Below are 25,868 nucleotides of genomic sequence, written 5' to 3' on the forward strand. Positions count from 1 at the left end.
TGTAATTTTTTTTTTTCTTATTCTTCTTTTCTGCTTGGTCCATTTTTAGGTTCAGAGCTTTATGCGGGGCTGGTTATGTAGAAGAAAATGGAAGACTATTGTCCAAGATTATATCTGTTCTCCCCATGCAGAAAGTATGAGAAAAAGGAATCAGATAGTTTTTAATATGGTGGAGGCTGAATCTGAATATGTGCATCAACTTTATGTTCTCGTGAACTGCTTTCTGCGGCCCTTAAGGATGGCTGCAAGTTCAAAGAAGCCACCTATCAGTCATGATGATGTTAGTAGCATTTTCCTCAACAGGTATGGGGGTTTTTGTTTGCTTTTTAGGGTTTTCACTGTATGCTTCTTCCTTTCTGCTTCACTTTACAGTAGTAAGGTCTGCCACTTTTTATTTTGTTCTGATGTTATGTCACTGAGGTAGGCCATGCTTCCAGAGATAAAGGACAAGGTGCTGTCACTAATGCTGTTTGAAACCAGCTACACCTCTTTGCCTCCTTGCATTCTATTTCTTCTTCTGCTAACAGAAGGGAAAACCAAATCGTGTCTCTTTGGGCAATTCTCATAATTTTCTGTCACCTTTCCTGTTTCATTTTCTCTTAAGAGAGCAAAATTGTATTTAGTGGCCTCATATGATCCAGATAAGACCCTGAGGATGAGTACGTCAAATCTTCTGTTTTCTTTTGTTTTCCCTAAGGCGCCTCCTCCCCTCTCACTTGTCTTTTCACATCCTACCAAAAAAACCAACCAACCAAAGAAAGATACCCCCCAAAACCAACACCCACACAAAACCCCAGACCAAATTGTTCTTTACATTAAGCATCCAACTACTATCATAATGAGATATATACATAATCCAGCAGCCATCTAAAACTTTATACAGGTTTGGGACTGCATCCAAGTCTGCCCCTGACTTCTAAGAAATAGAACAGGTTCCTTTCATAATGAGAGAGGTTTTTCTTTCTTAGCTCATTCATCACAACTGAAATGTTCCCTATTTCTTTTGATCTCCTGAGCTAATGTACAATATTAAGTTTCATGTTATAGAAGAGGTGTAAACTTCGAATCTTAAATAGTAGAATGCAAGAATATAGATGACTACTACTGGCCTAAGGTTTTCTACATCTTATGGATCCTCTTAAATTTCTGAATGCATTGTCAAAGGTTTTCATGGAAAACTTGTTCATGAAACTGGAACATGCTATTTAATAGATAATTTTGTTTAAAAGAATTGAACAGAATATGCTTTCTACACCAAGTACTGTATGTTTAGTAGAGATACTACATAAAAAAATTAAAATGATGCAATAAAAGGAAGCATTTGCTTCCATAACAGTAACCATCTTCTGTTTTTTCTCGTGAAGTGTAAAATATGCTAAAAACCAGGAAGAAATGTTTCTTTGTGAGTTGTTGATTAGATAATAAAACCTGACTTGTCTTTTTCTTTGTCCAAAATCTTGTTTTTCAGTGAAACAATCATGTTTCTTCATGAGATATTTCATCAAGGCTTAAAAGCAAGAATAGCTAATTGGCCTACTTTAATCCTGGGTAAGTTACTACAGTTTTCTCTAGGGGTATGGTTTTCATATCTGCTTTTGAGATTTCAGTGAGATCTTTCAGTTTTATAGATGTGGTGACAGGTTGGACTTGATGATCTTTGATGATCTCCTCCAACCTTGGTGATTCTGTGATAAAAAACACCTTTTTAAATGGAACCTGTTTTCAGAACTAGCACATGGTATCTGGTAGAGTGAGTAATGATGACTGTCTTGCAGTCTGTATATGAGAATGCCTGTGTCCTAAGCATTGATTAGACACAGGCCCCTGAACATTTGATGGTACTGTCTGATTGTTAACTAATTGGAACAACCAAGTTTTTGCAACTGAAAAGAACACAGTTTAATATTTCTAACATCCCAATAAACTGGAAACAGTTATAGTAATTCCCTTCCATAGAACATAGTAGTTTCTTTAAAAAGTATATTTTGAGAGACGAGTAGCTGGAAAAAATAGCATTTCTTGACTTTTTCTAGCTGACTTATTTGACATTCTGCTGCCAATGCTGAACATATATCAAGAATTTGTTCGGAATCATCAGTATAGTCTGCAAGTACTGGCAAACTGTAAACAAAACAGAGATTTTGACAAACTGTTGAAGCAATACGAAGCCAACCCAGCATGTGAGGGGCGAATGCTGGAAACTTTCCTTACTTACCCCATGTTTCAGGTAGTCTCTCTACATCTTTTGTGACTGATTGCTTTTAATATTTGGTTGATTCATTTTGTGTTACTGACAGTAAAATTGCTTGAAGATTCTTCTTGCTTAACTAAAAGTTTTTGTTTGTTTTATGATATTGAAACTCTGCCTGTAGACATCTTGTTTGCACCTATCCTGATTCATCTCTATTCACAATCTTACACATAGCGAAGGGCAATGTGGGATGAGGACTAGAACCAAAGGCAAAAAAGTTGAAAAACAGTTACGCAGCTTCTGCCTGCTGCAGTGCCATGGTTTAGTTGTTCAGGTGGATTGGATTGGTTAATAGGTTGGACGCGATGATCTTGAAGTTCTCTTCCAACTTGGTCTATTCCATTCCATTCCATTCCATTCTGTTCCATTCCGTTCCATTCCATTCTATTCTATTCTATTCTGATGCAGTCCAGAGAGGGATACTATACTTGTTATAGCAAGCTGGAGTTTCCACAAGCATTTCACTAGCAATACATTTTGAAACTTGCCTCCTGCTTCACTCTCCATTGACCTGGCCTTTATTATCTTTCTGTATTTTGTCTTGATCTGCCTGGATTAATTATTTAGGACTGTTTTAAAGAGGTCTGTGAAACACTCATTTGATGATTTTGTGATTTGTACATTAAAGCTAAGATTTTCCTCATTGATGTAATAGTTTGTTTAGTTACTGGCAAACCAAGCAGAATTCAAAAGAAAAAGGTGCATCAGTGATGTGTGAGTTTGTGGGAGGTACCCATACTAGCCTAAAGGGCCATTAGCACCCCTAACAGTACATTTTTGAGCTTTGAGCTTGTATGTTGTAAAGTCTAGAGATCTTTTTGGTGAGCTGAAATGAGCTCATGTGATCACAGAAGGGAGAGGCATGGTCCTATTTGTATGTGATGGAGGATTTCATTGCTGATGACTTTCACATCAGTATAATATGAAGTTTTTGTCTCTGTTTCCTAAAGAACTTTATTCTGTAAAGACAAATTATATTGTAGTGTCACTCAGTTATGCTTAAAAGCACTGAAACTGCTCTAAGCAATAATAAATGCTACCCTGTGGTGTTTAATAGCTAAATGCTATGTATTCTTCAATGTCTATTAGTGCTGTGTGAATTTTATCTAAAACAAAACAATTCAGCTGGTATTTTCTAAATCACAAGAAATTTAGATAATATGTCCTGTTAAAATTGAGGGGAGGTATGTATGGATCTCCCGGGGAGTTTGGGGAATTTTCTCTGTTGGCACTTGGATAGCAGCATGAAACAAATTTATGTCATATTTGTGGCTGCCTCTGATCAGACCTATTCCATAAAATGCATAAATCGATCTTGTGCATCCTCAAACATGAAAATATACCTATGCCTATGCAGCCTCTATTGCCCAAAAGCACAGTATTTTTGACAGTAATTATATTTAGAGTGTGTGTATAATCATTTAGTTTGGGTTATTAATTTAGGTTGGGTTATTAATTTAAAGACTAAGTTTGCAAAGCTCTTCAGACTACGGTAATGGCTAATCGTTCACAAAAAGACATATCGGAATTACTTCATTAAGGATTCACTGACTTTAACACTTAACTTGTTTTAAGATTCCTAGATATATTATAACACTTCATGAACTTCTGGCTCACACACCACATGAACATGTAGAGCGGAAAAGCCTGGAATTTGCTAAATCTAAACTAGAAGAACTTTCACGGTAAGCTGCTTCTACTTTATGTTTCAAAATCTTGAAGCAAAGTTCTGCAATGGAAAATCCATTTTTCTTTGGTTTGGTTTGGTTTGGTCTTCCTTTTTAAATCCTCCAAAGAGAAGGATCAAACCCAAAAGAAAACAAAGATAATGAAAACAAACAAACAAACAAACAAAGCCAAAACAAACACACCAAAATACCTCAACCTTTTGTCTCTCATGGGATTTTTTGATTTGGCTGACATAAATCTACAAGTATCTCCTTGCATTTTGAGTAGAGGAAGGATAGGAGTTGCTATAGGAACCACCTACCCCTGGGTTATGAGCAAAGCAATTTTTAATTCTTTATATATATATATATATATATATAATGCTGTTTAAACAAAAAGGGCATTCCTGATACTTTGTGACAACCTCTGTCTGCCCCATAAATAATTTGGTTGTTATTTCTGGGAAACAGCATTTTCTGCTGTGAACAAAGTAAATGATGCATGAACTTGGGTATGTAGACCTGGAGTATTCATGCAAGAATATTTAGTTCTAAAAGGGGGGTTGCTGTATAGCTTTCATAGTTGCATGCTTTTGCTGTTAACACAAAGTAGCTACCCTGTGCAAACTACCAGTTCATTTAGAGCTTACTGGTATTTTTCTCTCTCTTTTTTTTTTTTTTTTTTTTTTTTTTGGTCCTGCTGTATCTTTAACACAAACAACCTTCTGAGTCAGGTTTTCTTCTACCACCTCTTCAGGCTCTAACTTCTTAAAAACCTGGGCAGGCAATGTCTTTTACAGAAATGTCTGTGTTTGAGTGTTGAATTTTTCAGCAAGTTCTGCTGTGTTATGAGGTCATCTGAAATAGAAAGAAGTAACATCTACCTTCCACTTGAGCAAAGTAGAGATTTTCTCTGGCCAGGGTTATGTGCACAGGTAGATCAATCAGCTTTGACTTGGCTTTGTCTTGTAGGTCAGAGTTCATTGCTGATCCAACAAATCCATCACTGAATGTTCAGAATTGGAGGCTGAGACTCACTGACCTTCCTCTGCTCATAGGGCAGGCAGTACAGACCACAAATATAAAACTTTGTGACTAATTTTTATTTCTTTAGTGTAGTTCTGAGGTAGGAGGAGGTTTCAGATAGTTCAATTGGGTCCCAGTTAAGGAAAAGGCTATACATCACAACACTATAAAGTCTGGGCTGGGTTCAGCCTTGAAAAAAGCCCAGTATTTCTCTATGCAAGGGCAGAATGCCTGTGAAAATAAGTGGAAGAAAGTAAGCAGTGGGCCATCCAGGCTGTGGCTGTTGCAGGAAGCAAGAGGCAGAGCAAATAGTACATTTAAATGTAAACAGAAGCAGAACAGAGGGGAAACCTAAAGTCAAAGGCAAGGATTCTGCAATGTGTAATCAATACTAAATTCTAGGAATCATTCCCAGTTTTGTGGCAGTCTAGTCTATTAAGGGTCAAAAAGTACTATTCCATCAGCTGTGAAGGGCTTTTAGCTTGGTAATGTCTGTCAGATGCATTTAGAGGTGGTCTAAACCCAAGTCTGGAAAAATTGTTCCCCCTGATTTGAAAGACAAGAAAAAAAAGGCAAGAAGCTTGATGCAGAGTGATCATGTACTACACACGTACATCTGTTCTGCATCAGGTGGCAAAGGACATCAACTGCCTTCTGTGTCTACACTGTGTAAGTGCAAGTGAAAATAGGCACAACAGGTACAAGATACATGTCAGGGAATGTAAACCAGTTTTTGTGTTGTGTCTAACAGGGTGATGCATGATGAAGTGAGTGACACTGAAAACATCAGGAAGAATCTGGCCATAGAGAGAACAATAGTAGAAGGCTGTGATATATTGCTTGATACCAGCCAAACTTTCATACGCCAAGGTAAGACACTCTTTTTAAAACCTATCTATACAATCATCAAAAATTTGCATTAAAATCAGCAGGGTTCATGCTGCCATCATTGGGCCAGTTACTGTACTGGGCACAGTGAATGACTTAAGAATACTCCTGGTCTACAGATGGGGGAAGAAGGGGCTGGCCACCTGGGAGGAGTGTAAGACTGTTGTCAGAGGATGTAGGGTGGCAACTAGGAAAGCTAAGGCCTCCTTGGAATTAAAACTTGCAAACAAGGTCAAGGACAACAGAAAGGTCTTCAAATACACTGCAGGAAAAACTAACACTACAAGCAATACAGGCCCATTGCTGAATGAGGTGGGTGCTTTGGTGACAGAGGATACAAAGAAGGCACAGTTACTAAATGCCTTCTTTGTCTCCATCTATACTGCTGCAGATTGTCACCAGGAGCCCCAGAACCCTGAGGCCCCAGAGGAAAACAAAGGAGGAGTTTTCCTTGGTTAATGAGAACTGGGTTGATGATGACTGAGATAGGGAACAGTTAAGTAATCTGGACAATCATAAATCTATGGGTCCTGTGGCTCAGTTGGTAGCACATAAGACCCTTAATGGGAAGGTTGTGAGTTCAAGCCTGCAGTGGGCAGTAGTGACAGGTTGGACTCGATGATCTTTGAGGTCTCTTCCAACCTTAGTGATACTATGACTATACTATGACTGATTGGCATGCACCTGCAGATGCTGAGGGAGGTGGTGGAGGTCATTGGTAAGTCATGGTGGGCAGGAGAGGTGCCTGGGAACTGGCAAACATCACTCCAGTCTTCAAAAAGAGTAAGGAGGACCCAGGTAACTATAGACCAGTCAGCCTCACCTCCATCCCATGAAAGGTAACAGGGCAACTTATCCTCACTGCTGCCCTTAGGCACATCAAAGAGAAGAGGGTCATTAGGAGCAGTCAACACAGTTTTACCAGGAGGAAGTCATGTCTGACCAACCTCATAGCCTTTTATGAGTACATAACCAGGTGGATAGGTGATGGTAGAGCAGTGAATGTGGTTTATCTTGATTTCAGCAAAGCATTTGACACTGTCTCCCACAGCTAAACTAAGGAAGTGAGGTCTGGATGATCAGGTAGTGAGGTGGATTGAGAACCGGTTGAAAGAAAGAAGTCAGAGTTGTGGTCAATGGGACAGAGCCTAGTTGGAGGCCTGTATCTAGTAGAGTCCCTCAGGGAACCAGTACTTTTCAATATATTCATCAATGACCTGGATGAGGGCACAGAGTGGACTATCATCAACTTTGCTGATGATACAAAACTGGGAGTAGTGGCTGACACACTGGAGGGTTGTGCTGCCATCCAGCAAGACATAGACAGGCTGGGGAGCTGGGCAGGGAGAAATGTAATGGAATTCCACAAGGGCAACTGTAGAGTCTTGCATGTGGGAAAGACCAACCCCATGGATCAGTATAGGCTAGGGGCTCACCTGTCGGAGAGCAGTGACTAGGAAAAGGACCTGGGGGTTGTAGTGGATGGAAGGTTGACCATGAGCCAGCAATGTGTTCTTGTGGCCAGGAAGGCCAATGCCATTCTGGGGTGTATTAGAAGGGATGTGGTTAGAAGATCAATAGAGGTTCTCATCCCCCTCTACACTACCTTGGTGGGGCTGTATCTTGTCCAGTTCTGGGCCTCTCAGTTCATGGACAGGGAACTGCTTGAAAGAGTCCAGTGCGGATCCACAAAAATGATTAAGGGAGTGGAACATCTTCCTTGCAAAGAGAGTCTGAGGGAGCTGGGGCTCTTTATTTTAGAGTGTAGGAGACTAAGGGATGACCCACATTAATGTTTATAAATATATAAAGGCTGAGTGACAAGAGGATGGAGCCAGGCTCTTCTCAGTGATGCCCAATGGCACAAGGGGACAAAGGCACAAGGGGACAATGGACAAGGGGAAGTGGGTAGAAGTTGAGGCATAGGAAATTCCATGGAAACATGAGGAAAAAATTTTCACTTTGAGGGTGAGGGAACACTGGAACAGGCTGACCAGGGGTGCTGTGAAGTATCCTTCTGTAGAGATATTCAAGACCTGCCTGGATGAGTTCCTCAGTGATTTGGTATAGGTGATCCTGCTCTGGCAGGGGAGGTTGGACTAGATGATCTTTCAAGGTTTCTTCCTGTCCCTAATATTCTGTGATTCTGTCTGTGGAGGGTAAGTCATAAAATGATGACAACTGGTGACAACTAATTTTGGGATATAGTTGAACCCCACCTCTGTGCTGTTTTCTTCAGGAACTATGACAACCAGCAGCTCATGTATGGTAGAGCAACCACGGGATGGTAATGTATGTTCTACCTGGACTGTGATTTTCAATGGGATAGAAATTACCTACAGCTCCACAGAGACTAGATCTGCCTGGACAGTTAACGTGAGAGTCCAAGCTGATACCAACATTTGGGCAAAAGAATAAGGAGAAACTTGAACCTTTGTCAGGATTAAAGTGATTGCTAGGAAATAAAAGAGCTGTCCTACTTTTCTTGGTGCTTTGGATACTCTGATAGTATGAGCGTAGATATTTGAACATATCACTTTGCCTATTGAAAGATGCATTTTGGCTCTTTAGTAGAAGCTCAAGATAAATATACGAATCACTTCTGCAAGAAGTCATGATGAAAAGGCATCCTGTCCTGCCTGGAATATAGCACTACTTTCCATCATAATAGCTAGCAAAAAAAGGGGGGAAGACCCATATTCTATTATTTTCTGTCTCTTGGTGAGTTTGGAAACTTTTTCTCTTGAAACCTAGTTACAGTAGAGAGAGAATTTGTGCCACAAAATTGTCATAAAATCATTTTTCTATTTAAGGTGTCACTTTTTAGCAGGAACTGTAAACAGGTTACAGGTTTGGAGTTGTCGTTGTGGGGGTTGTTTGGGTTTTTTTGGTTTGGGTTTGTTTGGGGTTTTTTTTGGTGAGGTTTACTTTAATCCAGCAAATGTGAAAACTTCATAACTGAAGCTTATGTTTTCTCTCATTTGTGCAATAATTTGCTTCTGGATCTTTGAAAATAATAATTCTGCCCCTGTACACTGCACTGGTTAGGCCGCACCTTGAGTACTGTGTTCAGTTCTGAGCCCCTCAGTTTAGGAAGGATGTTGACTTGCTGGAACGAGTCCAGAGAAGAGCAATGTAGTTGGTGAAGGGTTTGGAACACAAGCCCTATGAGGAGAGACTGAGGGAGCTGGGGTTGCTTAGCCTGGAGAAGAGGAGACTCAGGGGTGACCTTATTGCTGTCCACAACTACCTGAAGGGAGGTTGTAGACAGACGAATGTTGGTCTCTTCTCCCAGGCAGCCAGCACCAGAACAAGAGGACACAGTCTCAGGCTGCACCAGGGGAGGTTTAGGGTGGATGTGAGGAAGAAGTTCTATACAGAGAGAGTGATTGCCCAATGGAATGGGCTGCCCAGGGAGGTGGTGGAGTCATCGTCATTGAAGGTGTTCAGGAGAAGACTTGATGGGGTGCTTGGTGCCATGGGTTAGATGTTTAGGTGGTGTTGGATTGGTTGATGGGGTGGACACGATGATCTTGAAGGTCTCTTCCAACCTGGTTTATTCTATGTATTCTATGTAAGTTAGTGGGCTTGTATTCAGTAGCTACAGATACTGATACAGTGGCATGGAGTTTTGGCTGGGTTAAAGAATCTTTGTAAATATCAGTAAATATTTATTACTTTTTCTGTGGCAGTTGGTCTGAAGAAGATTATTTTTAGAGTGTTAGAGTCAGGTAAAAACACAGAGTTTAAGTAAATTAAATTCAGATTTATACAGTCAAAGGACAGTGGAGAAGACTGTATGTTACAAAAGGCTGTATCATGGTTTATCCTTGGGAACATCCACTGCATGAGATTTTGCAGAAGTATGAACATAGTTAATGAGGTCATACTGAAGCCATTTCCCTTTCACTTCTGATAGCAGGGCAAATTTGGCAGTGACGTCTGTCTCCTCCAATTTCATTTGCATGCCTATTCTTTGTGCTGATCAGTGTAGACAGGTACAGAAAATCTCTTTCCAGCTCACAAAATGAGAGAGGTGGCTTTACCTTTGTGCAAGCTTTTGCTCTGAATGTTAACTACAACTTTGCCATATGTTATATAGTTTACTTTTCTATGAAGATGTTGAGTCTGTTGAGACCATGGGGACTGCAGCAATACTTCACAATGTAGATTGTGATTTCCCTTTCATGTTTCTTGGGGGTCTCCTTTTCTCTCTTAGTTAGATACAGTCTTCATTGTCAGGCATGCTGCAAGTCATGGCAGACAATTAAGGAACATTTTCTTCAAGAGTCTAAAGGAAGCATAGAGAGTCTCAATCAGCAATGCAGCACTGGCTGACCCCCAGATAAATGGGCACGTTCAGACCCTTTAGATACCTCTAAACATTCTGCCTCATGTTCATCCCATCAGCTGCTATGAATTGTCTCTTGATAAATATATTACAATCACAAAATCATGGAACAGAACAGGGACTTACTGAATTTTCCCAGTCCAGTCTCACTTGCTCAAACAGTGTCACTTTGAGCAGGTTGCTCTGCACCATGGCCTGTCAGGTTTTATTAGTTTCCAAGGATGGAGCTACCATGGTCTCTCTGAATGAGCAACCTGTAACAGCATTACCACAACTAAAGTTGTAAGACCTCCAGAATGGAGAAAGCCAAACTGAATTAGTAAATAAATAGTTACATACATGCTTGCTTTGTTATACTATTAATGAATATTCTAATATTAACCTCACTTGCTAATTGCAGCTGTACATTGGCCAGTGTGACCATTTTTTCCTTCAGAGGAATTCTCTAGTAGAATGCATGGTAGGCAAATATCCAGTTATATTAATAACAAAAGCTTGATGAGGATGCATGATGTCCTTGCTTGATATCAGCTGTGCCACATGTATAGGAGATTTGGGTTTCACTGTAAATATGGAGTATCAAAGAGAGATAATACAGTCTCTCTCTCCTGCCTTTAAAAACCCTGATTTGTTTTGATTTACCTTATTAAATGGTAACATTAGAGCTCTACACAAGAACACCATTTAATCTTCAGCCTGTTTTAGCAGAACAGAATCTGGCATACCTGAAAGCACTGTAATGAAAATTAAAATAAAATAGAAGCTACCTGTAAAGTAATATCTGTAAGTGTGTCATGTTTATAGATAATATTATTCTGAGAAGTAAAGCAGAAGCAAAACATAGAGGTTGAATATTGCTACTCTAAATATGTAGAGGGAATTTCAGGAGAAAAATGATACTGAGAATTCTGTGATGGGAAGTTGCTTAGGAATAGTTTTATACACACTCTTTGGCCCTGCAACAGGACCTAGGGCACGGTCAGAGTATCATGGAAAAATTATTGTACCGTCACAGAAAGATCTCCTTCCTGTAGGGTGTTTTGTCTGGATAAAATGTGCAACAACCAAGAAGTATTTATGGGGTTTTGGTCAGTCTTTAAGTGAACCTAAAAAGTGTCCCAGACTTCTGCAAATTTCTAGAGAATAATTTCACTCTTTTGTTGCAGTGACACAATTCACGTTGTACACATGTAGTTGTGGTGGCTTGAGCCTTAACCGGAGGTTGAGATCAGATGCTGGCTGAGAATTCCTCCCCTGCCCCTTCTCCCCTCTCCCCCACCCCCCGCCTTCCTTTTCCCTGATGAGGAAAGTGAGAGGAAAAAAAAGGGGTAAGGAAAAGGAATGGAGATGAATCCACAAAAAAATAAAATAATCTGGACTTGGTTTGGAAGTAGGAGAAGTAAAATTTTTAACTATATCTATACTTATATATGGCAGTATTGTGAGGGATAAGGATAAATAGGAAAATATGGACAAAACCAAGCCTGGATGGCCTTGTATTTCCTTGGATGTAAGTGGATTCACTCCTTTGGAACGCACAAGAGCAGCTTGGAGAGAAGGCCAGGCCTGACCACATGGAAGAATCAGAAAACCAGCAGCAGCTGATGTACTTTGAGCAGGCAAGGCAGAAGAAGAGTAATGACACCAATGTCCTCTTTATATAGGCTTGCTGAACAGAAAGGGGGAGTGGAATAGACTGCCTTTGACCCAGGGGACCCCTCCTTCTGGGAGGGGGAAACCAAGTCCCTCTCTGTTCACCTGGATCAAATTTCTTTTATACTCCTAGGGGCTGAGCTATTTCAGAGCTCCTCCCAGGTGTAACCCAGCACAGTAGTTTAAATGTGAATTGGCTGTCAAGAAAACACTTCTGTTGCAGATTTAGTGTATATTTTGTTCTGCCAGACAGTGTAAGTTTGAAATAAATTAATAACTTAAGACTAATTGAATATGTAGAGGGAGCTAAATGTAGAAAAATGTAGATAGAAGCTTTCTCAGTTACCTTAACTCCCATATTTGTTACTTTAAGACAGTGTTTGTGAAATTTGACCAAGATAATTTTTTTGACAGTGTGGAGTAAGAATTAACCTAATATTTCATAGGTGACTCTTTCAGGCCTGCACTGTGTAAAGTTGCTGCTGTTAGTTTGTGCTTTGATGTATCAATGCTGGTCCAATATCTTGATGACTCTGAAGAAGGCCAATATCCATACACTCTTGCTTGTGCTGTTTCTGTACCTTCCTTTGCATCAATCATCACTGGTGCTTTTTTTCACCTTACAGTGAGGCACATCAGGGAGCTCAGTCAGCTGCTTCTTTGTAGCATTAATTTTGAGCTGGTGTAGCTGTATTAGCTAGCTGATGTTGGAATGAGATGAGAGGCAGTGTAGCATGATAGTAAGGATAGATGTGTAGGAATAAGACTAGGAGGTCTCTTGGCTGCCCTGTCTGGTAACAGTAAGTTGTGTCATAAAATGTTCCCCTTCGTTGTAGAGAGGAATTGCACTTCACCACCAAATTTAACTCCAGATCCAAATTTGGAAGTGATACACATGGTTGGTCAGAGACTGGTTTTGGTATATGAAATAGCACAGAAGCAAAGCTGTCCCCAGTTTGGAGTTCTACAGAGGACAAATTCAGACTTATGTAACCAGGTTCAATTTAGTTCAGAAGTGTTTTACTGCTAACACATTTCAGATGAGCTGTAGAGTGCTGAAAATTATGCAGTACAAGATAAGAAGAAGAAATGTGCTTGATTTCCATCTCTCTTGAACATAGGCATACATAGATACACAAACTCTTTTCCTTCAAACCTGTTCTTTTCATGCTCTGTTTCTTCAGCTTGTAATGTATCTTCTGCATGTCTGGCAGCTGTCAAAAGTGCAGTCTGCTTTTCAGCTTCATTTTTGATCAATGTGCCAGTTGTGTGATTAAATTGCATAAGAAACTGCCCACGGTCTAATTCTGTCATGTACATAACTATTAGTCTATTGTACTTGCTTTAGTCTATTTATCATTAAAAAACCCCCAATTATGCAAAAAATATGATTGACTTGTGCTTAAAACAGATGCCGATGCAAATTGATACTTAGGAGAATGAAGAGTTGTGTTAATTAATTTCCTGGCCAAGCTGACAGCCCGTGGCTTGGACAGCAGCACTCTGTGCTGGGTTAGGAACTGGCTGGAGGACCGTGCCCAGAGAGTGGTGGTGAATGGTGCCACATCCAGCTGGCAGCCAGGCACTAGTGATGTCCCGCAGGGATCAGTGCTGGGCCCCATCCTGTTCAATGTCTTTACTGGTGATCTGGATGAGGGGGTTGAGTCAGTCATCAGGAGTGGCTGTTTTACTTTTCATTATGGTGGGCATGCATGGCTCTCATTAGTCCAGGCAAGCCATGGCATTATGGGGGAGAGATGTCTCTGTTTGTTTATGTTGGGAGCAGGTGTTGATCTGTTAAAAGGTAGAAGGGCTCTGCAGAGTGACCTTGACAAGGCTGGACAGATGGGCAGAGTCCAACAGGATGGCATGCAACAAATCCAAGTGCCGGGTGCTGCACTTTGGCCACAACAGCCCCATGCAGAGCTACAGGCTGGGTTCAGAGTGGCTGGAGAGCTGCCAGACAGAAAGGGACCTGGGGGTACTGGTTGAGAGCTGGCTGAACATGAGCCAGCAGTGTGCCCAGGTGGCCAAGAAGGCCAATGGCGTCCTGACCTGCATCAGGAATAGTGTGGCCAGCAGGAACAGGGAAGTCACTGTGCCCCTTACTCAGCACTGGTTAGGCCACACCTTCAGTCCTGTGTCCACTTCTGGGCTTCTCAATTTAAGAATGACATTGAGACTCTTGAACTTGTCCAGAGAAGGGTAATGAGGATGGGGAGAGGCCTTGAGCACAAGCTCTATAAGGAGAGGCTGAGGGAGCTGGATTGTTTAGCCTGGAGAAGAGGAGATTCAGGGGAAACCTCATTGCTGTCTACAACTACCTGAAAGGTGGTTGTAGCCAGGAAGGTGTTGGTCTCTTTTCCCAGGCACCCACCACCAGAACAAGAGGACACAGTCTCAAGCTGCACCAGGGGAAGTTTATGCTCGAGGTGAAGAGAAAGTTCTTCACAGAGAGAGTTGTTAGCTGTTGGAATGTGCTGCCCAGGGAGGTGGTGCAGTCCCCATCCCTGGAGGTGTTCAAGAGGGGATTGGATGCGGCACTTGGTGCCATGGTTTAGTAGTCATGAGGTGTTGGGTGACAGGTTGGACTTGATGATCTTTGAGGTCTTTTCCAACCTTATTGATTCTATGATAATATATGCATTAACACTTCAAACGCTATCTACTATATGTTACTCTTGTATGGTAAATTTTGCATTTCTATTTTCAGGTTCCCTTATTCAAGTCCCTTCAGTTGAGAGAGGAAAGCTTAGTAAAGTACGCCTGGGATCATTATCTTTGAAGAAGGAAGGAGAAAGGCAGTGCTTCTTATTTACAAAACATTTTTTAATTTGTACACGAAGCTCAGGAGGAAAATTGCATCTTCTCAAGGTATAAGCTTTGCATCATCATTCTATTTACAAAATGTAAACACAGCTTCTGTGAAATTTCTCTATTTTGTTATTTTTTTCACATTAACCTGAGATTTGCATGTGTTGTCATAAACAGAAGTGGGATGATGCAGAGCAATTAACTGCTTCTCATTGCAAATAGTAGAATTCTGCCAAAGTCTTTGCTAACTACTTTTTTGTTGTGGTGGTTTTTTTATTTGTTTTAATTCTAATAACCTGAGGCTTAGAAACAAGACATCAGCATGTCTATTTGTATAAGCTAACACTGCATTTAAATACTTTTTTTTTTTTTTCAGTGCATAAATCATCCACAGTTCTGTGGAATTAGCAAAGACTATTTTCCAGAACTCGAATAAAATTAATTGTACAAGTCTGTCTTGTTTTCCTGAACAGCACATACTCTTAAGCCTAAGGCTCTTTTAAGAACACCAGCTATGTTTGTTGAAAACCAAGCTTTCAGAGAGCTGGCTTGTGCATAAAGAGATGGTAGTTTACAGAGTGGATTAAGCTGAATAGAATTTTAACTTGACAAATACATTTCTGAGACTTTATAAGACTGTTCACATGCTTTCTCCCTGTGTGCCCTTTGAACAGTTGAAGTACTTTGTGAAGTACTTCAACTTTGTACTTTGTAAAGTAAAAGTGTAACTGAACTTTTAAAAAACAGTTGTATCCATTTCATTTAAATTCAGGAGAATGTGAAATTCTAATTACTTTGCTTGAAACTTGTGAACAAGTCTGTACATGAGATAAATTATACTGCAGCAAAAACGCAACAAATGTTGCACATCTGAGTGTATCATTGATTTGTTTGGTTAGGAAAAAATGTTGCATTTAATCTAGCTCTGTTTAGTTCTTGAGGAAAAATGTGCATCGTGAAACTGATGTGTCTTCCTAGGAGGTGAGTAATTAAAATGTTAAAGTGATGTATATCAAATTCTAAAGAGAACTGTAATGACAAATGGAGATTTGTTGTTATATGCCAAAATTTGTTAAAAAAAAATGTGCTTTGTTCTCATAGACAGGAGGTGTTCTGTCTTTAATAGAGTGCACACTGATCGAGGAGACCGACACGAGTGATGATGATTGTAAGTTAATTTCAGCTGTTTGAAGTAATTACAATTTCTAGTTCTTTAAAATTGGAACCCTTTGTTTATTTTTTTTGTAAAATCAGATTGATATGTCTTCACCTTCCATGAAACCATAGCAATACACTGCGACAGGGGAGGTTCAGGCTAGATGTTAGGAAAAAGTTCTATACCGAAGGAGTGATTGCCCATTGGAATGGGCTGCCTGGGGAGGTGGTGGAGTCGCCATCACTGGAGGTTTTCAGGAGAAGACTTCATGGGGTGCTTGGTGCCGTGGGTTAGTTGTTTGGGTGGTGTTGGATTGGTTGATGGGTTGGACGCGGTGATCTTGAAGGTCTCTTCCAACCTGGTTTATTCTATGTATGTATTCTATGTATACTGAATATCAGCTCAGTTACTCTGATGTTGCTAGAACATCCTTGTCATGTGATACAAATACAAAGAAAGAAAACATTGGCAAATGACAACAAACTGTTAGACTGATTCAGTAGAATAGGTGCTTCAATAATAGGCATGCTGGCTTGGGTAAGAGCTCATTTTATGTTTGTTGTTGCTGTTGACACCCCACATAGGATTTTCAAGTGGACTGGCTGAAAGAACATAGCAAATTGTTTGCTGACTTCTGTACAGGGCTTCACCCAGAGGATTTAAAAAAAAAAAAAAAAAAAAGCCTTAAAAGAAGAAGCAGCTAATTGGGCTTCTTAAATAGAAGGGGGTTGAGCGAGTTGGCAGAATTAGTGGAAAGTTTTTGTCTTGGATTCCCTGCAAATCTTGACTGCAAGCTTGTTCAAATGAAATAACAAACCCTAATCCCAAGACGATTTTATTGTTACTCATTTTGGCTTCCATCCTGCAATTTTAGGTAGGTTTGGCACTTGAATCATGAAAGTAGTTTCATTGATTTCAGTGATAGCTCTAGTATGCTGAGAGTATATCAGCACAGAGATGTTAGAAATACTTCAGCCTTATTGGGTATTTTTTAAAAATAACTCCCACTGTTGCATGTTTGCATTTTTTGTTTGTTTTGGTTGGTTGTTGGTTGGTGAAACAATATTACTTTTGAATCTTCAGTTGGATTGTGCTTTTTCAGACACATGTTTTGAAGTAAATTTCACTTCAGATGAAACCATTACTTGTTTTATTTTATAGTTGGAATTCTCACATTTTGACTTTTCCCTCCTCCCTCTGGCTGTAAAGCAAAAGGTTCTGGACAAGTATTTGGACACCTTGATTTCAAGCTTGTAGTTGAACCTGCGGATGCTCCTCCTTTTACTGTTGTTCTTTTAGCCCCATCACGACAAGAGAAAGCTGCATGGACAAGTGATATAAGTCAGGTAGCTTAATGCATTCTTCATCTTGTTTGTACTGAGATCTTAGTCTGTGCTTTGTTTCAGAAAACTAATCCCAGAGAGGGATGTTGATTTCTTGAGAGCTGATTTGCTGTGATACACATGAAAAACCATTAGTGTAACTTGTTTTCTTCAAAATGCTGTCTTTACATACATCAGTGAAAATAATTTCTGAATGAGAGGGATAAGATAAAAATGCAAATACAAAATGGTCAGCTGAAGAACATAATACTACTGGTAGTCATTTTTTTGTCTAAGAAGAGCACATTCAGAAACCTCTTCTGATCTAAGAGTTGATAACTTTCACACGGATCGAAAACACTTGAGAGTCCTGAGAATGAAATTTACACCATATCACATGAATAATCATAATGCATGAACGGAGAAAATAAGATAAGCTCTCTTTTCCACCAAAAAGAATACTAGCAAACCCTTATAAATAATCACTAAATGTCCTGACAGTGTGCAGGAAATGTCTTTATTGTGAATGAAGGACACTGGTGTTTTAAAATACTTTCATGTCAGGCACAACTATTTCTTAGTGCTTTTTGGCTAAAAGCATGTTGGACAAACTTTCGTCATAATCTGTTTGGAGAAAGAAGTTGAATGCACTATAAAAAACCTGAACTTTCAGCTAAACATATCTGAATGAAGGCTGGAGGTGAGGAGAAAGTTCATCCCAGGGTGACTGGCCACTGGAATGTGCTGCCCAGGGAGGTGGTGGAGTCCCTGTCCCTGGAGGTGTTCAAAAAAGGATTGGACATGTCACTTGGAGCCATGGTTTAGTTAGTCATGAGGTGTTAGGCAATAGGTTGGACTTGATGATTTCTGAGGTCTTTTCCAACCTTATTGATTCTATGATTCTAAGGCTATTGCTGTCTTGTTCACACATGCAACCATGAGTACATAGATCTCACATAGTTCTCGATTTAAGTCATAACTTCTATTCATTTCAAGAGAAAGAGTTGATTAGACAAATACCAGAGTGGAATTTGGTGGATTTCTAAAGATGCTACCATTGCTGGCAACATTTTCAGATCACCATAACATGTAGAAATTCCTTAAATTCTAAGTTACTTTCTTTTGGATGAACATTTTTAAAGGAACACAAATAGGGAGATTAAAATCTCAAATATAACCAGCAACTCAGTGAATACAGATCTTGCAGACATACCTGGTTGGAATGGGTTTTTTTAAAGTGGATTTTCAATGAATTATTATGATGGTCAGTTGAAAGTAAAAGTATTTGAGTTATTTGCTGGGGAAAACAAGACTGTTTAAGAACTGTCCTGGAACATGGGACATGCAGGAAAAAGTCCTAAGTCCTTTCTTAATTTTAATAATGACACATTTAAATGTGGGTCTGACTCCAAAGCTCAGGTGTTCTCCTCTAAACCACTCCAGCTCTAAACAATGATACTTTGGTGTTGGGAAAGAGCTGACTTAAGACCTGTGTGCCTACAAAGCTTGAAAGTGTTTCAGCAAGGCAGAGATGAAAAAAAGTGACTAGCTGCATACGGCAAGGAGAGCAAAGTGTTGACCCAGCTGCCAGGGAAGCAGTTAGAAGGGGGCTTTCTTTCTTTATTCCTCTTTGAGGAAGGGGAGATCTCCCAGCTTTTAAAGACAGGGGTGTTCTGAAGAAGGTGACAACAATTAGCAGAAAGCTATAATTGAAACTGGAGAAAATGGAGATGTATTAGCATTGTGATGCTGAAAGAGGTTCTCCAGCCCTACAAAGGAAGGGAAGAGACCACTAAAGGGATGAGCAGCAGCTTAAAAGAAAAAAAATAAAAATAAACTTAAAGTAGCAAGGAATAGCACAAGGCACTGTACACCCTGCACAGTTTAGGGCATATATTGGTACCCTGGTTAACAAATAACAGTAACATCAAGCCAAGTGACTTGATGCTTGTACTCCATCTGAGAGACACAGTCTCGAGCTGCACCAGGGGAAGTTTAGACTCGAGGTGAGGAGAGGGTTCTTCACAGAGAGAGTTGTTAGGCACTGGAATAGGTTGTCCAGGGAGGTGGTGGACTCACCATCCCTGGAGGTGTTCAAGAGGTGATTGGATGTGGCACCTGGTGCCATGGTCTAGTAGGCATGAGGTCTGTGGTGACAGGTTGGACTTGATGAGCTTTGAGGTCTTTTCCAACCTTTTTGATTCTATGATTCTATGATCTGTGGAGAATGAAAGGGAAAAACAGTGCAGGAAGCATGCTGCCTGTCTTCTGCTGGAGAAAGAAAACTTGGAGTGAAAATTTGGAAGATGCATGAGAACTTCAAACAATTGAGACCACTCATCTCTTGAAAACAAAGTTATGTTTCTGACTGAGAGCCATTGCCAGCAGAAACATTGCCATAAAAAATTACTGGATTTCCTGCTCAGAAGCAATTTTCTTTTCAATGCTGGCCACAACCCTCAAGGAGAACATAAGGGCATATAAAGAGTATTCTTCTTGTAAATAAGGGCTTTCTTCTTCTTTCTTGTAAATAAAGTCTTCTTTTTGTAACTAAATAGTCTCCTATGCATGCAAGTTAAAAGGAGTGTGTATGTCATCACAGTTGACTCATGTCATTAGTCTTACTGTCCAAAATTCTGCATCCTATTAAAATTATATATACATAAGACATGCAAGTCTTACTTGTCTAGTGAGGCTTCTTGAATTTATATTCCTTTCATGCAAACCATATAAAAACCCCATGGATTTTCTTGATGCTGAATAAGCCTCCCCTCTTCCAGTTGGAGCTTGCTGCTACAACTATGCTCATTCCTTAGCTAGAGTTATAGTATCTGTCAGGGAGGTGATAAATGTTAGGGCTATGCAGACTGTGGATAACAGTGCTGAGTTACCTCAGGCAGTTTTATGATTGATGCTAAGGGTTTCTTTCCAACATTTAAAATTTACACAGGGGAAATTATGTATTTTTATTCGATGTGTCTTTCCCAGTGCTTTTAGGTAAGGATTTGATAAAATTGTAATGTGAATTGTTACAAATGCACTTTTCAAATAATCTTAAGTACCTGAATTTAAAACCATGTATAGCTATTTTAAATCCATAGCTAGGTAGATATGTTTTAAACCTGAAAAGGCCTCTGATTATCTTGTTTGACCAGTCTGACATAAAACATTATTTTGCTGTGAGATATTAAAAAGCCATCAGATTTCCTGTAATTCTTGAAGTGAAGGTAAATGGCAGTTTTGAAAACTCCCTTTTCTTGGTGTAAAGAAATAGTGGTTTTATATGGAGGTTTGTATATATAGATTTATGTGTGTGTGATATTTGATTAGGAAAACTAGAAAGTATAACAAAACCATGAGCCCTGTAGGTAGCAAACTGGCAGACTGTCTACATGACTTCCATGAGCAAGGCTTCAGTTACCCTGATATATTAGCTACATAAAAGTGCAAACCAGCGGATAATGGTGTGGAAATGCCTTTGATCTGCCCCTATTCACTGCATGCACTGAGCTGCTTTGAGGCTTCAAGAACCGTAGCCCTAGTTTTGTAGACTTCTGCAGGAGGACAGACTGTACTTTCTAAACAGTATGTGTTATGACCATGTCCCAGAAGTGTCTTCAGCTTCCAATACCTAGCCCAAAGCATTCATACTTTGTAAGGAGCTCCTAGGACAGTGTCTTTATAGCTATGTTTCACAATAACAGCACTGCTTGAAGCTATTTTCACAAGTGTTGTTTCTTGAAATTGGTTTTCAGTCCTGGGGACGTATGTCTCCCAGCAATTTGGGAGACCCCACCAGGAACTGTCCTGTGGACACTCCCTTTATTCAATTGAAGCTTTACTAAACTCCTCTGTCTCTATTGTGAACAAGAACTTCTAAATCGAGAGAATTTTTCCTTTCAGTCCATTTGCAGAGTGTAAAGGTTAAGGTGTTTGTGTATGTGTATAAAGTGTTTTAACTTCCATGCACTATTGATTTTTCAAGCTTCACATTCATTCAGGAAATACTAGAGATATTTAATTTTGTTCAGATTCAAAAGAAATTTCACTTCTAACTCAAAGATACTGAGCTGAATACCTTAAGTGTGCTGGTAAAGGTGTATGGACTTGCAGATGTGCAGATTAAAGGCGAAGAATAGAAAATGTGTCTGCTCTAATTCTTGCATCACAGCTTTCAGTCTTTGAAAACACCTTGTACCAATCAGCCCACACCCTGCAAAAGTTTAAGCTATAAGCTTACAGAGATATGGAAAGTGTGAAAATGAGTCTTCTTACCCTGTGTATCAATTTTAACAGCTTTCAATGTTTGTTTTCACAGTGCATTGATAATATAAGGTGCAATGGCTTAATGACCATAGTGTTTGAGGAAAACTCTAAAGTCACAGTGCCACATATGATCAAGTAAGTGCAACAACTTCTTCATAGTGAACAAAGGAGCTTGTTGGGGTTTATTTAATAAGAGTTTTAAGAGAAGAAAATGTGAATTTGGAAAAAAGAATATTTTTTTACCCATTTTTGTCAGAAGTGATGTATCCTACACCCCAAAATGTATCTTTTCAAATCCTTTTCTTCAAACTTTGAGGGGTGCCTCAAATGGTATATACTCTTCAATCGTAGTATTGCACTGTACGGGATCACAGTTTAAATTTTTGTGTTGTTTGTGTAGTTGCTTTCAGTTATGGCTCAGATGAAAAAAATCCATTCTCTTTTTTTTTTTTTTAAGTCTTCAAAATATAAGTTAACTGCATGGATATTTTGTTGTATTAAACAAAAATGTATATTCTCCTTGTTTTTCTTAATTCTCAGGGGGGAAAAAATCTCTCATAATTTTAACTGATCATATAAAAGTAACAACAGGCTGGGGTCAGAGTGGCTGGAGAGCAGCCAAACAGAAAGCATCCTGGGGATGCTGGTTGACAGCCAGCTGAATGTGAGCCAGCAGTGTGCCCAGGTGGCTAAGAAGGCCAATGGCATCCTGGCATGCATCAAGAATAGTGTGGCCAGCAGGAGCAGAAAAGTCATTGTGCCCCTGTACTCTGCACTGGTTAGGCCTTGGGTCCTGTGTCTAGTTCTGGGCCCCTCACTTTAAGAAGTACATCAAGACTCTTGAACGTGTCCAGAGAAGGGCAACAAGGATGGTGAGAGGCCTCGAGCACAAGCCTTATGAGGAGAGGCTGAGGGAGCTGAGATTGCTTAGCCTGGAGAAGAGGAGGCTCAGGGGAGACCTCACTGATCTCAACAACTACCTGAAAGGTGGTTGTAGCCAGGAAGGGGTTGGTCTCTTCTCCCAGGCAGCCAGCACTAGAACAAGAGGACACAGTCTCAAGCTGCACCAGGGGAAGTTTAAGCTGGAGGTGAGGAGAAAGTTCTTCACAGAGAGAGTTGTTAGCTGTTGGAATGTGCTGCCCACGGGGGTGGTGGAGTCACCATCCCTGGAGGTGTTCAAGAGGAGATTGGATGTGGCCCTTGGTGCCATGGTTTAGTCATGAGGTCTGTGGTGACAGGTTGGACTTGATGATCTTTGAGGTCTTTTCCAAGCTTGGTGATTCTGTGATTCTGTGATTATTCATAATATTGCTTCCTCCAGTCATGGTTTCTTTCAGTCATCATTATAATAAATTGTTTGCATTTGTAAACATCGATTTTGAGTACCTGATTCCATATCTCTAATATAATTTCAGCTCTTGTGTCCTTTACAGGTCTGTATTTACACAAGTTTTTCCTGATATTGTTAATACGAAGCATGTAGAGATAGAAATATAAGTATTTCCTTTCTTAACTGTCACTAGGTCATTTCTCCTGGATGTACTTTGTATGTAAAGATTTCTCTTGCCTCTTTTGTAGTTGTTGACTTTCTTCTGACTATAAATGTTTAGAGATGAAGAAGAGATAACATCTGTGAATACACTGCTAGGGCTCAAACCTTTGATCCCTGTAAAGAAGGCACTTTATTGTCTGCAGTTTTATTACAGGAGCGCTCTATTGTTGCCTGCTGAATGTTAAAAATACATGAATCTGTTTTCAAAATGCAGAGTACAGTAAGATCTTAATCCCAATGTCAAGAGAAAAATGTCTTAATTCCAAACCCCATATCTTCATGATAGACAAATATTTGGTGTTCTTTCTGAGATTTTCTTATCTGATTTTCCATACACATTTAAGAATCAGGTGTCTTTGGATGAAACAAAAACATGTGCCACTTTTATGAGAACCCTACTTAAGAAAGAAAGGTTTTGTTATTGTTTCCCTTGTGAAATGGAGTGCAGAAGTGTGCAGAATATGTTGTTTTCTTAGAAAAATCCAACAGCTTTTAGCAAAAACAGCAGTCGGTTTTAAAAGATGCTTTACTTAGGATCCATCCTGTTTTTTCACAGTATCAGCCTTCAATTGGATAAAATAAAGCAAACACTAATATGAAAAAAAGAAAATAAAACAAAACAAAACAAAAAAAACCCAAAACCACATCACATTTTGAGTAGGGTTATGTAAATTAAGGGCAACAAAGTTGGTGAGGGGCTTGGAACACAAGCCCCATGAGGAGAGACTGAGGGAGCTGGGGTTGCTTAGCCTGGAGAAGAGGAGGCTCAGGGGTGACCTTATTGCTCTCTACAACTACCTGAAGGGAAGTTGTAGTCAGGCAGAGGTTGGTCTCTTCTTCCAGGCAACCAGTACCAGAACAAGAGGACACAGTCTCAGGCTGCGCCAGGGAAGGTTTAGGCTGGCGGTTAGGAGGAAGTTTTACACAGAGAGAGTGATTGCCCATTGGAATGGGCTGCCCAAGGAGGTGGTGGAGTCGCCGTCGCTGGGGGTGTTCAGGACGAGGCTTGACAGGATGCTTGGTTGCATGGTTTAGTTGATTAGGTGGTGTTGGATGATAGGTTGGACACGATGGTCTTCCAACCTGGTTTATTCTATTCTGTTCTATTCTATTATTTATTTGGGTTTAGTTTTTTTTTAATATCTAAACAAAAAAAATTAGTCCAATTTATTTTTCACTGAAACAAAACTTCTCCATTGTTTCTGCTTTGAAATTTGAGATGGTTCATGCTATTTTCTTCTTTGCTCAAAATCAAAAGTAATTCTTGGAGCCCAGGAACATTTATTTCCTTGCAGATGAGTCCTGAGCTTAGCTAAGGGGTTATTTTTCCTCTCTTTTGATAGGAGCCCATTAGTTCACTTTAGATAAGAGAAAAAGGCAGAAATAAAATGCATTATCTCCACCATTGTTCTATAGCGAGCTACAGTGTCAGGTTACAGGCCACAGCAGCCTAAACAGGTAAGAAGGGACCATTCTGTCTCCTGTTCCACTTCAGAAATTTAAGCCTTATTAATAATTTCTTATGTTTTGAAATATAAATTAATTATTTGTCACAAATAAAGTTTCTGTTCCCTTGGTTATGGCATAAAGCAGAACTGAGTGGAAGCAGATATCATCACAGATTAGGAGTTTTCTTTTGTTGATAGAATAGAAGGACGCACCAAGGGAGGGTTAGATTGGATATCATGAAGCATTTATATATAGAAACAGTGGTCAGGTATTGGAATAGGTTGCCCAGGGAGGTGGTGGAGTCATCATAGCTGGAGGTATTTAAAAAAAACCCCAAACCAAAAACGTGTAGGCATGGCACTTTGGGACATGGTTTAGTCGCCGTGGTGTCAGGTTGGACATTCAGAGTTGATGATCTTAGAGGTCTTTTCCAACCAAAACAATTCTATGAATCTATGGTACTTTGGTGAGAGGAGCAGATAAAGTGATAGCTCTACTGTACCATAATCATTCTTCCTCTTTAATGAAACGTTCTAAACTTGGCTTTGTGTAGATCTGATGCTCGTCTGCACAGAGATGACATTGATATCTGCTTCAGCAAAACACTGAATTCCTGCAAGGTACCCCAAATCCGTTACGCAAGCGTTGAGCGCCTTTTGGAGCGGCTAACTGACTTGAGATTTCTAAGTATCGATTTCCTCAACACTTTCCTGCATACTTACCGCATATTTACTACTGCAGCTGTTGTACTGGAAAAACTTTCAGACATATACCGACGGCCCTTCACTTCCATTCCTGTCAGGTGAGCTCTGGAGTTGTTCTCCTCTATCATAGGTTTCTTATGAAATCAGCATGGTGTAATTTACCCTTTGGTTTTGTTTTCATTTAAATTGAAATTACCCCCCAACATAAAATTGCCAGACTGGCTCAGCTGGAAACAAATGAAAGCTGTATTTGTAAGCAAAACTGCAATCTAAAATGCAATGCAATTAAGATGTACGAAATATACAATATTTACAGGTATTTGCAATTTACAAACAGCACAAGAGCCCCCCTCAACAAACCAGGAGAGCTACTAACAGCTTCCCCCTTTCCTGCTTGCTATCCCCCTGTACATGGTAGAGGAGAGAGAAGAGCAGAGAGTTGTTTGTTAGATACTCGTCCACAATAGAGCAGTGCAGCCAAGGTCAGCAAAGCCAGCAGAAGGCAGAGCTAGTAACTGCTAGAGTGAAGAAGCCAATAAAGGAGAAAGTTAGTTTACAGATCTAACTTTTATGTTTATTATCTGTCCAATGGGATTATTCAGAGCTTATCATTATTTTTCTTTTTATATCCCCTAGGGATTTATTTACATTCTACTACTTTCTGTTCAAGATCTGTGGAAAATTTTCAAGGTGCAGCCTAAAACTACCGCAAGCATTTCCTGTTATATAAATAATCTAAAAAGAAAGTTTTTCCTTTGTAAATAGGAAG

The 25,868-nt window shown here is 39.8% G+C and overlaps 1 protein-coding gene across 1 annotated transcript in view; it reads left to right on the forward strand.

Moving 5' to 3' along the window:
* Positions 1–25,868, forward strand: part of RASGRF2 (Ras protein specific guanine nucleotide releasing factor 2) — a 156,465-nt gene that overhangs the window by 67,581 nt on the left and 63,016 nt on the right. Inside the window, exons 5-14 of the mRNA XM_054178630.1 lie at positions 50–303; positions 1,469–1,548; positions 2,034–2,227; positions 3,827–3,936; positions 5,696–5,814; positions 14,550–14,710; positions 15,752–15,818; positions 17,016–17,152; positions 21,447–21,529; positions 24,949–25,197. Of these exons, the coding sequence (XP_054034605.1) occupies positions 50–303; positions 1,469–1,548; positions 2,034–2,227; positions 3,827–3,936; positions 5,696–5,814; positions 14,550–14,710; positions 15,752–15,818; positions 17,016–17,152; positions 21,447–21,529; positions 24,949–25,197 (1,454 nt within the window). The remainder of the gene's footprint in view (positions 1–49; positions 304–1,468; positions 1,549–2,033; positions 2,228–3,826; positions 3,937–5,695; positions 5,815–14,549; positions 14,711–15,751; positions 15,819–17,015; positions 17,153–21,446; positions 21,530–24,948; positions 25,198–25,868) is intronic.

Source organism: Dryobates pubescens, chromosome Z, assembly GCF_014839835.1.
Source record: "Dryobates pubescens isolate bDryPub1 chromosome Z, bDryPub1.pri, whole genome shotgun sequence".
NCBI classification, from domain to species: domain Eukaryota; kingdom Metazoa; phylum Chordata; class Aves; order Piciformes; family Picidae; genus Dryobates; species Dryobates pubescens.